The 17,046-nt window shown below is 44.3% G+C and overlaps 1 protein-coding gene across 1 annotated transcript in view; it reads right to left on the bottom strand.

Moving 5' to 3' along the window:
• Positions 1–1,656: 1,656 nt before the first annotated feature.
• CDK7 (cyclin dependent kinase 7) overlaps positions 1,657–17,046 on the bottom strand; it is a 30,954-nt gene continuing 15,564 nt past the window's right edge. The window contains exons 7-9 of the mRNA XM_054397261.1: positions 6,435–6,584; positions 4,694–4,841; positions 1,657–1,696 (exon numbers count right to left, since the gene is read on the bottom strand). Of these exons, the coding sequence (XP_054253236.1) occupies positions 1,671–1,696; positions 4,694–4,841; positions 6,435–6,584 (324 nt within the window). The 3' untranslated portion in view covers positions 1,657–1,670. The remainder of the gene's footprint in view (positions 1,697–4,693; positions 4,842–6,434; positions 6,585–17,046) is intronic.

Below are 17,046 nucleotides of genomic sequence, written 5' to 3'. Positions count from 1 at the left end.
GAACTGCAGTGTGGGAGCTGGAGGGGAACAGCTCCTGAACTTAGAGAGAACCATTGCTATTTCTGAACATCCGTTGTGGTAAACATATGACTTGAAGCATACAAGATAATAGCCCCAGTCAAATACCTTCTCTCTTTAACCCCAGTAACCATGCTCTATACGCTCAAAACACTCACTACCCATCTAACTCTGTACCTACTCTACAACTATTCCCAAAGGAAGCTTTAGAGGATTGTTCTTCTGGAAGAGGTTTACTTCAGAGAAGGGCACTGTCCAGGCACATGCAGCATTTGACCAGAAGGGAACAGGGTTATTCCTAAAACAGTGCTGAGAGAATACTTAAAAGTTCTCACTGTCATGAGAACTATTTGATATACCAAACAGAATACTCACTGAAAAAAATGCAGTATTTGTTTTAGCAGCTGAAGGCTTCCAGACTTAGAATTGCAGTCAGAATGCTGCCATGGATAGGCTCAATGCAAAAATTTTACAGTACTACTGACTCTCTCACACCTATCCAGGCTAACATATCTGTGAGAAGTAGGACTGCAGTTCGGTCAATCCCCCAGCCTGCACTGGGGAATTCCCTACCTTTCTACACTGTCAGTGAGATCATAGCAGAAAACTTAATTTTCGATTGACAACAACCAATACAGAAGACAGTAGGGTATCAGAAGACTGGTAAGTGTTCTCCTTTACAAGGCCAGCCTGTTTTATATTGACTCAAGGTAGGAGTAAAAGAAGAAGATGGTTGCTTTTCCTCTACAAGCCTCAAAGCCTTCTCCACTGCTGCATACATTAGAAAACAAGGCTGAAAGAGGCTCACAGATACCCCTGAGATGCATTGCACAAGTAGGGTAGGCATGCAGTTAAGCTGCATCAACAGCAGCTTCTTTCTCTCCATTGCAGAAATTGTTACCCAGTGGCCATGTTGCAAAACAGCCATGCTTAGAAGTCAGGCAACAGAGCTGAGCTCAGTATAAAACTTCATATACAATTGTTCAGCTGTCACAGGTTGGCAGAAAGGCCGGTACAGTTTTCCCAGCTAGATCTTCTTCTATCTCTTATTGAAATATTGAGGTTGTGAAAGAAACAGTATTCGTATGCTCCCAGATTTCTCCTGGATGACCAGAGTCTGCAATGAAAGAAGGCCAACCCTTCATAATCAATCTGTGCATCATACTGTTTTCAATATTGTAGACATGTCCTTGAAAAGTCTTAATGCATGACTGCTGAGAGAGGACATGCAAACTCATTTGTTACTAATACTAACTGCAACAACAACAAACAAAACCAAAACATGCTACCCCCCACCCAAGACACTTTTTTTCCCCAGGTAAAAAGGATGATTTGTGTAGTTCTGCTCCTTAGGATGTGCATTTGTACAGGATAGCATGTGATTCTGCAAAATCAAACTCTGAATCTGTAGCCAGTAAGCATTTTCAACATTTACTACCCTCAAAGCACAAGTTTAAGTAACAAGAACACAAATCAAAGAATCTTGTACTATTTTAAAATAATTTTTATTAACAAAAGCAAGGTTAATGAAAGCTGTTTCAGAAAACAACAAATTCATATTTTCCACGTGAAAATATTATAAAATAACAATCCAGCAACTACTCCAGTGTTTTTTTAATCATTGGGACTCAGGCCATTTTCATCCACAGCAATCAAAAAACCAATTTTTTTGGTAATCCTGAAAAGTGTAAATCACATCATTACCAAAGTAAAGGGGTCCAGCCCCCTCCTCATGGTTTTAGCATTTGTTCTTGAGATACTTCTACTCTGAGCTGCTTAATCCTGTTTGTTGTGGTGCCAGTATGTGATAACTTTTCCCTATTAATCTATGAAAGAGCATTATAAAGTTCAGTTGAATCAGTAAATGTATTCTAAATGAGTCCCAAATTCTATACTGAATTGCATCTGGGATACATGTATCATTTTTTCATTGTTGGTATAAAAAGTTAGGCAGTTAAATTTTACTTTTAAACCTAAGAGAGGCAAGCTATTCTAAAGCTTAACCCTCCCTACCACACATACACTTTTGGGATTTTTAACATGCTGTCACTAGCCAGCAATAAGTTGCCTGCAGAAAGTAACAGCCCTTTTAGTCTCTGCCTCATTCTTTAATCATTTTCTCTGTTTAGTATCTAGCTGTAGATGAGGGCAGCTGTACTTTTGATTATATTCCAGATCATGTTCTCTCTTTCTTCATATGCTACTTATAGTGTAGGTAGCATAAACCTTAGCTGTCTTCTGGGATGGATATGAAGTGTACTATGAAAGGGATTCATCTGTTTTTGCCTGCCCTACAGGCAGAGATCTTCTCTAAACAAACACTGACATTGAATCACACTCATGGATTTTAAAGGCCCAAACAACACACCTTAGATATCAATAGAATGCTTAGATACATTTTTCCCCAAAACCAGTGTAGAACAGTTCTGAAATGAGGTAAATCCCTTACATTAACTCAAAAAAAAAAAAAAAGAGTATCTTTTATACTGTTTTGTGAATCTGTGCCTCTGGGTAACCCATAGCATTACTTTTGGGTAACTGCTTGCCAGAGCGGAGAAGACAGATAATGGTTTCACTGCAGTATCAGTGTCTGAACATACCTCACTGATCAGAAAAAAAAGTGGTAACAGCAGCTAGCAATGATTCATACATAATACCTTCCACAGGCAGCCATTCATCTAGGGATAGTATTCCCCTGACAATAAAAGAGGCTGCTTTCTCAAAATACATCTGCTGCACATTGAAGTTTGGTGAACACACCCCACAGGCTACAGGTTTGTTCTTGTGGAAAAGCAGCACATATGGGGATGGCATAAATTCTTTCTAGGGTACACTTAGAAGTAATCATTCAGTCCATTCTGTTAAATTCCAGAATATGACCTCAAAAAGGTTGACAGAAAGCATGTACTGTACAGGATGTAAGCACAGGCCTACGTAAGAATTTCAGAGGCTGCAACTTATTTTTCTTTGAAATTACTTTTGCACATTTGCTCCCACAGTTATCAATAGAAAACATGCTGTACTTCAAATTTTATTTAAACAAAGACTGTGGGATTGTTCTTGTAAACCAATATTCAGACTTTTACTTTAGATGATAATTCTTGTAAGAATGTCAAATGAAATCCAGGATAGCAAATTTGCTAGCTCTAATACTGTTTCTCTCCTTTGATGTTTCTTGGCACCAGAGGATCTACCTTTGAGACACCCTGTTTCTCTCAGCCCAGTGAAGGCATTAACAGAGTATCATGGAAAATCCAAACTAGAAAATCCATTATATTTCCGTTTCCTGAAAATGATACTGCATTTTATATGGATATTCAAATGTCTCAAAAAGTAATGCTGAATTCCTAAATGCCTTAGTTACAGCCAATCTCAAAAGTAGCATTTTTAACACGCAAGTCTGATTCCCTCTTACCAGACACCTTTCAAAAGACATTAAAGCAACTAGTGTTCTAGCGTGATACAGCTCTGTAAACTCTGCTCGTCAAATGCATTGTCTCTGCATTGTCAAATGCAAGACTTCAAATGGTTAAGTGACAGAACTCAAAGAAGCACTGTTTTTTTCTTTCCTGCTCTTTACTTAACAGGCATTTTACGTCATGAACTCCAAAAACACTGATCAGCTCCTCATGTGGTCCTTGCAAAAGGAGCTAAAATGTTTCAATTAATTACCTAGGCTAACTTAATTTTCCACATACTAATTCAGCCACAGTACTGCACTCAGAAAGCATGGATATAGTCAACTGATTAAATTTTTCTTTTAGATTAGAACCTCAAGCCAGTGAACTAATGCACGTCACTTTTAATTTGACAAAGACTAAGAAACACAAAGTCAAAGTGCCTAAAAAATAAGTTAAACTAATAACATAGCTATCTCTGAATTCAAGAGGAAAGGCACTTTCATGAAAGCAGTCACCATTCCAAAAAGATGACTCTTGTATCAAAACAGCACCTCATACCTGGCAGTTACAAAAGGCTGATAATAACCTGACAGCTGGCTACAAAGCATATTCTGGCTGTTAAAAAGATGAACTCTAAGTGGTCTTAGTAATTTAGTATCAGAAACAGATCTTGAATCCTCTGATCTTCATAGCAAGAAAAGCTATGAAGTATATGCAGTTATCTGAGGATGACTGGAGGTTCCATATAGAAGTAAATGTTAGGGAATAGGCTTGCCTTTCAAAAGGATCACAGAAATGTGCTTAATGCTCCTTACTCTGAGCAGTTTTACCAGTTAACTTGCTTAGTTTAAGAGACAACAAGCAGAGATGTCTCTTCTAAATCTGACTTACATTCTCCACTGTCTTCTGAATGAATAACATGGTATGTTTCTCTGACACACCTTTTGTTTTCAAGTAATGTGAACTTATTTCCACCTCAAAAAAAAAAATCATAATAGCCTGTACAGAGACTAATGGAATTAGGTATTTCTTCTAGCAAATAGATTCCTAATGTCTTAACTGAGCCTTTTTGGTACCAGTTCTGTTAGAACACAGAAATAAGTCATAAGTCATGCTCACCCTAAAGCATTTATCCTAAAGCAGAAATCATTAAAGGGTTTGAGATGGTGCTGTTTACCAGGCAAGTAGTCCCATTCACATTTTTGTTCTTTAAGTATCACGTTCTCTGAGCATGTATCTCACATTTTATAACAGGTTAAGCATTAAGAGATTACCTTCATCTAGTCCTTCTGGTCTTTTCCTTTTTAAATTTAAGATTGCATTTTGTTCTTCCTGTATAACTTCTGCAGGACAGTTAGGTCTTGGCAGCTGATTTCCTGGAGTAGGTCCTGGTCGGTTACTGAAATACTTCTGTTTTAATGCCTTAATTATAATGGAAGGAAAAATAACCAAGCAATGAGCATAACATGTCAGTACACTGTTTATAAAGAACTTATACTGAAATAAAGCACTTGCTATTGGGACTTTAGAACTACTTGAACATTTTTATATCCGAAGGTGGCCTTTCAGCAAACCAAGATTGTGTTCTCAAAGAATACCCACAGCACTTCAATTTGTAAGCAAAGAGAAACTGTGTACTGCTGTTTTTAACTAATGCTCTTACCTCCTAACAAAACTCCAGACTAAGACACAGAAGGTCTTATACAAACAGCAAGTTTCTAGCTCTGAATACCTTACATTCTGAATAGGCAAATGAGATGAGGATAAAGAAGAAAAGTAGGAATAAGATTAAAAGAGTATATCTAAATAGAGAGATCTTGATCAGGTCTGGAACCTAGCAGCTACTTTGCTACATTTTACAATAGGGTCTTTCCCAAAAATTTCTTTAAACTGTGCTGTTTTAACACTGTAAACTGTGGTAAAAATGGAGTTTGAATTAGAGTGGAAGACAGACAACTGAGTGAGGTTAGCTTTCATGTAATGGAATTACATACCCTGTTTAAATTTTAGGAATTCCACAGCTTCCATAAACCATGGCCCAGTAAAAAATGCTAAGCTGTCCCTTGGGTAATCATTACTCTTGCTAGCATAAGTCACATGGTATTCAATGCCAGCTATAAATCAAGCCCATGAGTAAGTGCAAGTTGTTTCCTGCCTTAAACTGTAGTATCATCAATAAAAATGCTAGACCAGAAAAATCATATATATTTAATATTCAAGTCACGATCTTGTAACATAACTTCCTAGTTACAAACTAGTATCATTAAGTCCCAAACATAGCAAAACTAATTATTTGGAAACTTTAAATATAAGTTCTTAAAAATGGTGACAAAAAAACCTGCATGTGCTCTGAAAAATTCCTCTATTAAAAAGATACGTAACACATGCACCAATTCCCTGGACTGAGATCTGCTTTGTTTAACAAGCAATGAGAGAATAGGGGCAGCCGTTTCTTGCACGCTTCCCTAAGAAGGAAGGATGACAGAAACTGTTTTGAAACTGCTAGCTGCTGTATCTTCCTCACAGCAGAAATCAGTATTCTGAACTCCATGAAAATCTTGTCGAATGTTATAAAGTCCTTTATATCTCTCCCCATCAAGGAGTAGTGAAATTGAGATCTGTTTTCACCCAAGCATAATGGAAAAGGATATTCAAATCAGAATACTGGCTTAAATCAGAGAACTTCATATAAAAAATGGAAAAAAAAAGTTAAATTGAAGAAGAATTTGGATGAAAAACTTTCAAACTCAAGGATTAAGATATACTACATTAAGACAATGTTTAGGTGACTGAATTTTGAGTATCAAATATAATGACTGAAGGCCATGACTCATACATTTTAGTTGTCTGTGTTTACACTGGGAATGGAGATGATCAGTAAAAAAAACACTGGAAATACATTTCTAGTATTTAATAAACAGAACTATGACATTTAATTTCAAGCCTTTAAACCATTTTTACCAGATGTCAACAGTAGGTTTACGAACATCAGGAAATAATACAAGTATACTATACCTGAGTAGCTGTAACTCTAGTACAAGGATTAAATGTGAATAAACCTTGTAGAAGATTTAGCAGATCATCGCCAGCTGCACTGAAGATATGTTGAAGGGGTGTTCCAGGGAAAGACTTAAATATGACGTAATCTGGAAGACTTGTCATTCCCTACAAAGATCACAAATTAAATGCACCTTTTTCAAGTTCAAAAGAGTTCAGCATTGTCACAGAAAGGAAACTTCATGCAGTTATCCTGCTAGTAACAGCAGGATTTTGAGTTCTTTGATCACAGGCTACTCTACCAGACTCTAGGCCTGCTGACTATAGCCAAAAACCACTTGTCTTCTGGGACAAGAACTGGCAGGGCTGATTGATACGTCTTTAAACTAATTTTGAAGGGCGAAGAGGAAAAAATGAGCCTCACTGGGGACACTCCTGGGAAATGTGAGTCAGGGTACCAGCTCCATTGCTATCCCAGGGGCTGTAGGGGATAGTGGATTATGCGACACCCAGAATGGTAACAGATACTCCTCTGCTAAGTCTCTGAAGTGTCTGTATACCAACACAAGAACATGGGGAATAAGCAGGATGAACTGGAAATCTGGGTGCAGTTGCAGGGTTGTGATCTTGTTGCAGTTACAGAGACATGGTGGGACAGCTCCCATGACTGGAATGTAATTATGGACAACTATGTTCTTTTCAGGAAGGACAGACTGACAAGGCGAGGTGCTGGAGTTGCTCTCTATGTGAATAAGCAACTAGAATGTGTTGAGCTTAACCGAGGGGAAGATGATAAAAGCATTGAAAGCTTATGGGTAAGAGTGAAGGGACATACAAACATGGGTGATATGGTTGTGGTGTTTACTAGAGACCACCAAACCAGGAAGAAGCTATTGACAACTTTCTCCTGCAAGTAGTTGAACAGGAGAAGTGCAATGCTGGACCTGGTATTAACAAACAAAGAAGGACTGGTTGTAGGTGTCAAGGTTGGGGGTAATCTTGGTTGCAGTGACCATGACATGTTAGAGTTTAATATCAACAGACAAAGAAGCAGGCTGATAAGTAAAATTTCAACCCTGTACTTTAAAAGGGCCAACTTTCCCCTCTTCGAGACTCTACTTGGATATATCCAGTGGACTAGGGCTCTGGAAGGAAGGGGAGCCCAAGACAGCTGGTTGACGTTCAAACATTACCTCCTCCAAGCTCAGGAGAAATGTATTCTCTTGAAAAAAAGTCAAGTAAGGAAAGCAGAAGACCTGCATGGATAAGCAAGAAACTCTTAGTAAAACTCAAAAATAAAAAGGAGGTTTATAATATATGGGAAAAAGGACTAGTCAGTTGGGAGGATTATAGAGATATAGCCAGAGAATGTAGAGAAGCAACAAGGAGAGCCAAGGCCCTCCTGGAACTGAATCTTGCCCGAGGGGAGAAAGAACAAGAAGAGTTTTTTCAAATACATCAATAATAAAAGGAAGAGCAGACAAAAGGAGGGCCCACTGCTGAATGATATGGGAGATATGGTAACTGATGATGCAGAGATGGCAGAGTTGCTGAATGCCTTCATTGCCTCAGTCTTTACTCTTAAGACCAGCCCTCAGGAACCTCAGTCTCTAGAAGCAAGGCAGCAGAACTGGAGAGATGTCCTGTCTGACTAATCTGATAAGCCTTCTATGAAATTATGACCAAATGGGTAGATGAGGGAAGAGCAGTGGATATCACATATCTTGACATCAGTAAAGCTTTCAATACTGTCTTCCATAACATGCTCACAGAAAAGCTCACAAAATGTGGCATAGTGGTTGTTACATGAAGTGGATTGAAAACTGGCTCAACAACAGAGTTAAGAGGGTCATCAGTGGGACAGAGTCAACTTGGAGACATGTGGCCAGTGATATTCCCCAGGGATCAGTATTTGGTCCAGTTTTGTTCATTATCTTTATCAACGACCTGGATGAGGTTTGCTGGTGATACAAAACTGGGGGGGTTGGCTGACACCTGTCAGGCTGTGCAGCCATTCAACGTGACCTGGACAGGCTGGAGAGCTGGGTGCAGGCAAACCTCATGAAGTTTAATAAGGACAAGTGCAAGGTCCTACATCTGGGGAGGAATAACAATATGCACCAGTACAGGTTAGGGGCTGCCCTGCACGAAAGCAGCTCCACGCAGAAAGACCTTGGAGTGCTGGTGGACAGCAAGTTCTCCATGGGACAACAATGTGGCCAAGAGAGCCAATGCGAGTGAGGGAAGGAAGGAAAAATGGTAGAGCAATTCAACAGATTAATTCCCTCCTTTTCTCCCTCCTGCAGCTGTGAAACCAATCCATTGTATTCAAATTCTACCATAAAAATTACCTTGTAACAGTCAATTATCAAAATATAGTATTTGAACAGAGTTTCAAGTATTTTAAACCTCTGGTCCTTACACTTCACTAATTTCATCCAAGATGTGCTGGGACACACCCATCCTGGATGGGGCTGAGAAGAACCCAACCCCAGGTGGACAAAAGAAATTTAATCTGGGGAGGGCTTGGCCCCTCCCCTGCTGGGAGAAAGTGGTCCCCTGACTCAGAAGTGGTCTATTCCACTTCCCCTTCCTGTCCAGCAAGCCTATAAAAAGGGGGGACATCTTGCTGCTCTTCCCTTTTTCCTGCCTCGTCTGCTCGAGAGGACTTCTTGCTGCTGTTGCTGTCACTGTCTCCTGCACCGGACCACGTGGCTGGGGCCCTTTCTCTCTCTCAACTGAACCCACCGACATCCAGGGGAACACAAGGCCCTCCAGGCTTAGTTTTGTATATTTTTCTTCCCACTAACCCTCATCCCTCACCTCTGTGAACCCCCCCCTGTTACTGATATATATATATATATATATGTAAAAAAATTTTTTTTTTCCTTTCCCTTTTGTGAAAAAGGAAAAAAATTTACTCCTCCTACTTTCAAATCGACTTCAGAATATTTCTTTCACGAGTTTTTTGGTTTTGGTTTTTTTTTTTTCTTCTTCTCTCTCTCTCCACCCTGCCGAGAAAAAAGGGAGAAGGGCTGGGGGAGGAATTTATATCTATTATCATTTGAGCTCCTAAATTCAGAGCTCAAACCACCACAATATTTCTTTTGGCGCTTCCAACGTGAGGCTTGGGAAATAATATTTTTTTCTTTTGCTTGAAAATAACACCTGATTGGGAAAGAAGGGTTTGGAAGTAGAGATGGTAATTTTACAGATTCTTATGGTTCAAGTTAACTGGCCAATGTGACGCCCATCCACAAGAAGGGACGGACAGAAGAACCTGGGAACTACAGGCCTGTCAGCCTGACCTCAGTGCCAGGGAAAATCATGGAGCAGATTGTCTTGGGGGCAATCACTGCGCACCTGAAGGATGGCCAAGGAATCAGGCCCAGCCAACATGGATTTAGGAAGGGCAGGTCCTGCCTCACCAACCTGATCTCCTTCTATGATCAGGTGACCAGCCCGGTGGACGTAGGAAAGGCTGTGGATGTAGTCTACCTGGACTTCAGCAAGGCCTTTGACACTGTCCCCCACAGCAAACTCCTGGCCAAGCTGTCAGCCTGTGGCTTGGACAGCAGCACTCTGCGCTGGGTTAGGAACTGGCTGGAGGGCCGAGCCCAGAGACTGGTGGTGAATGGTGCCACATCCAGCTGGCAGCCTGTCACTAGTGGTGTCCCCCAGGGATCAGTGCTGGGCCCCATCCTGTTCAATATCTTTACTGATGATCTGGATGAGGGGATTGAGTCCATCATCAGGAAATTTGCAGATGACACCAAGCTGGGAGCAGGTGTTGATCTGTTAGAAGGTAGAAGGGCTCTGCAGAAGGACCTTGACAGGCTGGACAGATGGGCAGAGTCCAACAGGATGGCATTCAACAAGTCCAAGTGCCGGGTGCTGCACTTCGGCCACAACAACCCCATGCAGAGCTACAGGCTGGGGTCAGAGTGGCTGGAGAGCAGCCAGGTAGAAAGGGACCTGGGGGTACTGGTTGACAGGTGCCTGAACATGAGCCAGCAGTGTGCCCAGGTGGCCAAGAGAGCCAATGGCATCCTGGCCTGCATCAGGCATAGTTTGGCCAGCAGGAGCAGGGAGGTCATTGTACCCCTGTACACAGCACTGGTTAGGCCACACCCTGAGTACTGTGTCCAGTTCTGGGCCCCTCAGTTTAGGAAAGATGTTGATTTGCTGGAGCATGTCCAGAGAAGGGCAACGAGGCTGGTGAGAGGCCTTGAGCACAAGCCCTATGAGGAGAGGCTGAGGCAGCTGCGACTGTTTAGCCTGGAGAAGAGAAGGCTCAGGGGAGACCTCATTGCTGTCTACAACTACCTGAAGGGAGGTTGTAGCCAGGAGGGGTTTGGTCTCTTCTCCCAGGCAACCAGCACCAGAACAAGAGGACACAGTCTCAAGCTGTGCAGGGGAGGTTTAGGCTGGAGGTGAGGAGAAAGTTCTTCACAGAGAGAGTGGTTGGCCATTGGAATGTGCTGCCCAGGGAGGTGGTGGAGTCACTATCCCTGGAGGTGTTCAAGAGGGGATTGGACGTGGCACTTGGTGCCATGGTTTAGATAGGCATGAGGTGTAAGGTGACAGGTTGGACTCGATGATCCTTGAGGTCTCTTCCAACCTTCTTGATTCTTGATTACATATTTATTTAAGTTTTTGGATGGGATGTTGGCTGGATCTTTTGGACACATGTGTATAAACTACTGACTTACCATGTGCTTTAGTTAATTATAGAGATGCTGCTTGACTGGATAAAAACTCTGCCAATGCAGTTTTTCATGTACCTTTTGAATTCCATCAATCTTACTGGCGGTGGGCACTTCTCAAACTTTTCTGACATAAAAAATTTCTCTGAAACCTATTATGAAACTAAACGTGTGGATAAAAATATTGCTGAAGGAGAATGGGACTATGTAAAAATATGCTCTGTAGGTTTAAATGTAATCTTGATAATCATACTCGCTCTGGCCATGTGGGGAAGGGGGTGCCCCAACCCATTAAGAGCTATCTGTGGAGGGACAATTGGTGTAGGGAATTCTTTTGTAAGCCTTAATGGCCCAAAGGGGGAGAGCTGTAAGCACTGCAGGCACTGTGATAATGTTTATGAAAACAGGAGGGAGGGGTCTGGCTGCTGTGAATGCTGTCCAGCCCGATGGAGGCTGGCCAAACCTGAGGCCCAGCCCCGAGGGTTTGACCCCCCACCAACAGCTTCACACATAACCCCTGATGCTCCTCCACCTGTAGTTTCCCTAGCACTGGTTACCACACGCAGGAAAAAGATGCAAAAATCAGCTCCAAATACGGATGGTGAAGAAGGCATCTCAGCAGGACCCAGCACATCTCAGAACCCACCAGCAGATGGAGAGGACTCAGATCAGGAGATCATAACCATCACATCTCTGCCCAGAAAAGAATTAAGGCAAACTCGTCTGGACTATGCACGGAGAGAGAGTGAGACAATACTAAACTGGACCCTAAAATGTTGGGATGAGGGTGCAGAAACTGTAGATCTAGATAAGAGGGAGGCAAAGCTTCTAGGCTCCCTGTCTCATGATGCCGGTCTGGATAAAGAGTTATCAAAACTCGATGGAACACACACTCTCTGGGCCCGGGTTACTAATGCTATAAAGCGCAGGTACCCTACCAGAGAGGATTTGCCTTGGGCCCCAATTAAATGGACGGCTATGGAACAGGGCATTCGGTACCTGAGACAGATGGCTGTGCTGGAGATCATCTATGGAAATGGCCAGCTCCCCTTGGACCCAGATCAGGTGTCCATGAAATGGTCCTTAGTAAAGAAACTCACCAGGGTGCCCCTCAAAGATATGCACACACACTAGGAGGGATGCTTCTGACTGGACAGGATGGAAGTCCTAAAACTGTGGGTGAGTTTGATAGTGACCTGAGGGAATATGAGGACAGTGTCAGTCACAGGCCCATAATCTCAGCCATAGAGGTTATGACTAAAGACATCATCAAAGAGATTAAGGCCTCCAAGCCTGAACTGAGGGAAGGGGATGACAGCTTTTCTCCCCATTCACCTTCTCCATCAGAATGCATCCATGTTTCAGCCATCAGGAATAAACGTCATTCTCCTCCCCCTAGGAGATCACCCCAAGCTAATCAGGGGATGTCAAGGGTGGCTCTGTGGAGAGCTCTCTGTGACCATGGGGAAAACATGAACCACTGGGATGGCCAACCCACCTCTGCACTCTGGGCCAGAGTACGGGAACTGCAAGGTGGCCCCAATGGGAATAACTCGCCCAGGAGAAGGGCAGCCCCAGGTTCCCAGGGTGGTTCCTCCCGTTCAAGAGACCCTTCTCCCAGTAACACAGGGCCCTGTGACAAACGTGGGCTTTGCCACCAGCATTAGAGGTGCCCTGCCTCCAGCCAGGTGGAGGTCAGGGACAACAGAGTGTACTGGGATGTGTTTGTGAAATGGCCTGGCACTTCAGAAGCCCTGAAGTACCGAGCTCTGGTGGACACAGGGGCCCAATGCACCCTAATACCATCAAGCTACAGAGGGACTAAGCCCATAACCATTCAAGGGGTCACAGGGGGCTCACAAGATCTGACTGTACTGCAGGCTGAGATAAGCCTGACTGGGAATGAGTGGGGAAAACACACCATAGTGACTGGTCCAGATGCACCTTGCATTCTTGGCATTGACTTTCTGCGGGAGGGATGTTTTAAGGACCCTAAGGGGCACAAGTGGGCATTTGGGGTAGCAGCTGTAGGGACTGCAGACAGGGAACAGCTGTCTGCCATACCTGAGCTGTCAGATGACTCCTCTGTAGTTGGCAGCCATAAGGTGCAGGATTTGAAGTTACCAATTGCTTCTCACATAGTGCATCGCAGGCAATACAGGACCAACTGAGACTCTCTGCACCCCATACATCAACTGATTCGACGACTGGAGAGCCAGAAGGTAATCAGCAAAGCTCATTCACCTTTCAACAGCCCAATATGGCCTGTGCGGAAGGCAAACAGGGAATGGAGATTGACTGTGGACTACCGTGGCCTGAATGAAGTGACTCCTCCAATGAGTGCTGCTGTGCCAGACATGTTGGAGCTCCAGTACGAACTGGAATCGAAGGGGGCCAAGTGGTATGCCACAATAGACATTGCTAATGCTTTCTTCTCCGTTCCCATTGCAGAAGAATGTAGGCCACAGTTTGCTTTCACCTGGAGAGGTGTCCAATACCAGTGGAATCGTCTTCCCCAGGGGTGGAAACACAGTTCTACCATCTGCCATGAAGTGATCCAAACTGCACTGGAGAAGGGTGGAGCCCCTGAGCACCTGCAGTTCATTGATGACATCATTGTATGAGGTGAGACAGCAGAGGAGGTCTATCAGAAGGGTAAAGAGGATAATTGATATCCTGTTGGAGGCTGGCTTTGCCATAAAGAGAAGCAAGGTAAAAGGGCCTGCCAGAGAGATCCAGTTTCTGGGAGTTCGATGGCAAGATGGCCATCGCCACATCCCTCAGGATGTGGTGAATAAGGTAGCCACTATGGTGCAACCCACTAGTAAGAAAGAGACACAATCCTTCTTGGGGCTTGTGGGCTTCTGGAAAATGCACATTCCCGGTTACAGTCAAGTAGTGAAATCCCTCTTCCATGTAACACAGAAGAAAAATAGTTTTGTGTGGGGATCTGAGCAACAGGTAGCATTTGACCAGATAAAACGAGAAGTGGTCCATGCTATGGCTCTGGGACCTGTTCGAACTGGGCCAGAGATCAAGAATGTGCTGTATACTGCGGCTGGTGAGAGTGGTCCTACATGGAGTTTGTGGCAGAAAGCTCCTGGTGAGACAAGGGGCAGGCCCCTAGGTTTCTGGGGTAAGGGGTACAAAGGTTCTGAGGCCAACTACACTGCAACAGAAAAGGAGATCCTAGCTGCCTATGAGGGAGTCCGAGCTGCTTCTGAGGTAATTGGGACCGAGTCACCACTCCTTTTAGCTCCAAGGCTTCCAGTCCTGACTTGGATGTTTAAAGGGAGGGGCTCAACCCCACATCATGCCACAGATGCCACCTGGAGTAAATGGATGGCCCTGATAACTCAGCGAGCTCGAATGGGGAACTTTGAACGCCCTGGCATAGTAGAAGTGATCACCAGCGGGCCAGAGGGTGCTGACTTTGGGATGCCACCAGAGAAGACAGTGACCCATGCTGAGGAGACTCCCCCATATAATGATCTCCCTGATAATGAAAAGGGCTATGCTCTATTCACAGATGGATCTTGCCGTCTTGTAGGGAGCAAGCGGAGATGGAAGGCAGCTGTCTGGAGCCCAACAAGGCAAGTGGCAGAAGCAAGGGACAGAGAAGGTGAATCCAGTCAGTATGCAGAGGTAAAAGCTGTCCAGCTGGCCCTAGATATAGCAAAACGGGAGAACTGGCCGGTGCTTTACCTATATACTGACTCCTGGATGGTGGCAAATGCCTTATGGGGGTGGCTGAAGGAATGGTAGAAGAACGGATGGCAGAGGAAAGGAAAGGCTATCTGGGCCGCAGACCTGTGGCAAGACATTGCTGCCTATCTGGACAAGCTGCCAATAAAGGTACGGCACATCGATGCACACATTCCCAAAAGCAGAGCCACTGAGGAACACCAGCACAACCACCAAGCAGATCTGGCTGCTAAAATCTCCCAGATAGACTTGGACTGGGAACACAAGGGTGAGCTATTCCTAGCTCGCTGGGCCCATGACACTTCAGGTCACCAAGGGAGAGATGCCACATACCGGTGGGCTCGGGACAGGTCAGTGGACATATCCATGGAAGCCATCTCCCAGGTTATTCATGAGTGTGACATCTGTGCTGCCATAAAGCAGGCTAAGCGCATGAAGCCTTTATGGTATGGGGGGAGATGGTCAAAGTATAAGTACAGAGAGGCCTGGCAGATCGACTACATCACCCTTCCTCGATCTCACAGTGGCAAGCAGTACGTACTGACCATGGTGGAGGCGTACAGGGTGGCTGGAAACCTACCCAGTACCTCATGCCACTGCCCGCAACACCATCCTGGGCCTGGAGAGACACGTCCTGTGGAGACACGGCACCCCAGAGAGGATCGAGTCGGACAATGGAACCCACTTCAAGAGCCATCTCACAAGGGACTGGGCAAAGGAACATGGGATTGAATGGATTTACCATATCCCATACCATGCACCAGCTGCAGGGAAGGTTGAACGCTACAATGGCTTGTTGAAGACCACCCTAAAAGCCATGGGAGGTGGAACCTTTAGGAACTGGGAAAAACACCTAGCTCAGGCCACTTGGTTAGTCAATAGCAGAGGGTCTGTAAACCGAGCTGGTCCTGCCCAGTCCAACCTGCTGCAAACAGTGGATGGAGATGGAGTTCCTGTGATCAATGAGAAAAACCTACTAGGAAAATCAGTATGGGTTTTCCCTGCTGTTGGTGGGGGCAAACCAACCCGAGGGGTGGTCTCTGCTGAGGGGCCTGGTCACACATACTGGGTCATGCTAGAGACTGGGGATATTCAGTGTGTGCCACAACGAAACGTGACGTTGGCTGAGAAGGTATAGCCTCTGAAGGTAACACCAATTAATGTAATGTAATCACTGTATAATAGTTATAAGTCGTTGTAAGTTTTCTCTCCTAGTCTGATGACAACCTGGTGTCCAGGATCCAGCATGAACCCACTGCACACAAGCATCAGCTCAAAAGGACTTCTGCATCATCTCGCCTACACCTGCTCCTGCTTCCCATACAGCAATAGACTGCTCCTGACTCCCCTTCAGAGGTGAAGACTGTTTCCTGTTCTCTCTTATTCTTCTCCATGTTCCTGCCCAGCTCAAGCACCACCTGCATCAACTGGCACCAGAGAGAGAGACACAGCCAGGATAAAGAGAGACTGCCCTGAGAGAGAGAGAGACACAGCCAGGATAGAGAGAGACTGCCCTGAGAGAGAGAGACACACAGCTAGGATAGAGAGAGACTGCCCTGAGAGAGAGAGACACAGCTGGGATAAAGAGGGACTCACAACATGAACTCTAATACCACAACTCATGACTGGATAAAGAAACTGTGACAGGAAAGTGGAAGTGAAATAGAAGGGGTGGACTGTGCTGCGACACACCCATCCTGGATGGGGCTGAGAAGAACCCAACCCCAGGTGGACAAAAGAAGTTTAATCTGGGGAGGGCTTGGCCCCTCCCCTGCTGGGAGAAGGTGGTCCCCTGACTCAGAAGTGGTCTATTCCACTTCCCCTTCCTGTCCAGCAAGCCTATAAAAAGGGGGGACATCTTGATGCTCTTCCCTTTTTCCTGCCTCGTCTGCTCGAGAGGACTTCTTGCTGCTGTTGCTGTCACTGTCTCCTGCACCGGACCACATGGCTGGGGCCCTTTCTCTCAACTGAACCCACCGACATCCAGGGGAACACAAGGCCATCCAGGCTTGGTTTTGTATATTTTTCTTCCCACTTACCCTCATCCCTCACCTCTGTGAATCCCCCCGTTACTGATATATATATATATATATATATATATGTAAAAAATTATGTTTTTTCCTTTCCCTTTTGTGAAAGGAGAAAAAAATTTACTCCTCCTACTTCCAAACCGACTTGAGAATATTTCTTTCACGAGTTTTTTGTTTTTGGTTTTTTTT

The sequence above is a fragment of the Indicator indicator genome, chromosome Z (assembly GCF_027791375.1).
Source record: "Indicator indicator isolate 239-I01 chromosome Z, UM_Iind_1.1, whole genome shotgun sequence".
NCBI lineage: Eukaryota > Metazoa > Chordata > Aves > Piciformes > Indicatoridae > Indicator > Indicator indicator.
The sequence above is the reverse complement of the archived record's forward strand: the minus strand, read 5'-3'. Positions and strand labels throughout refer to the sequence as shown.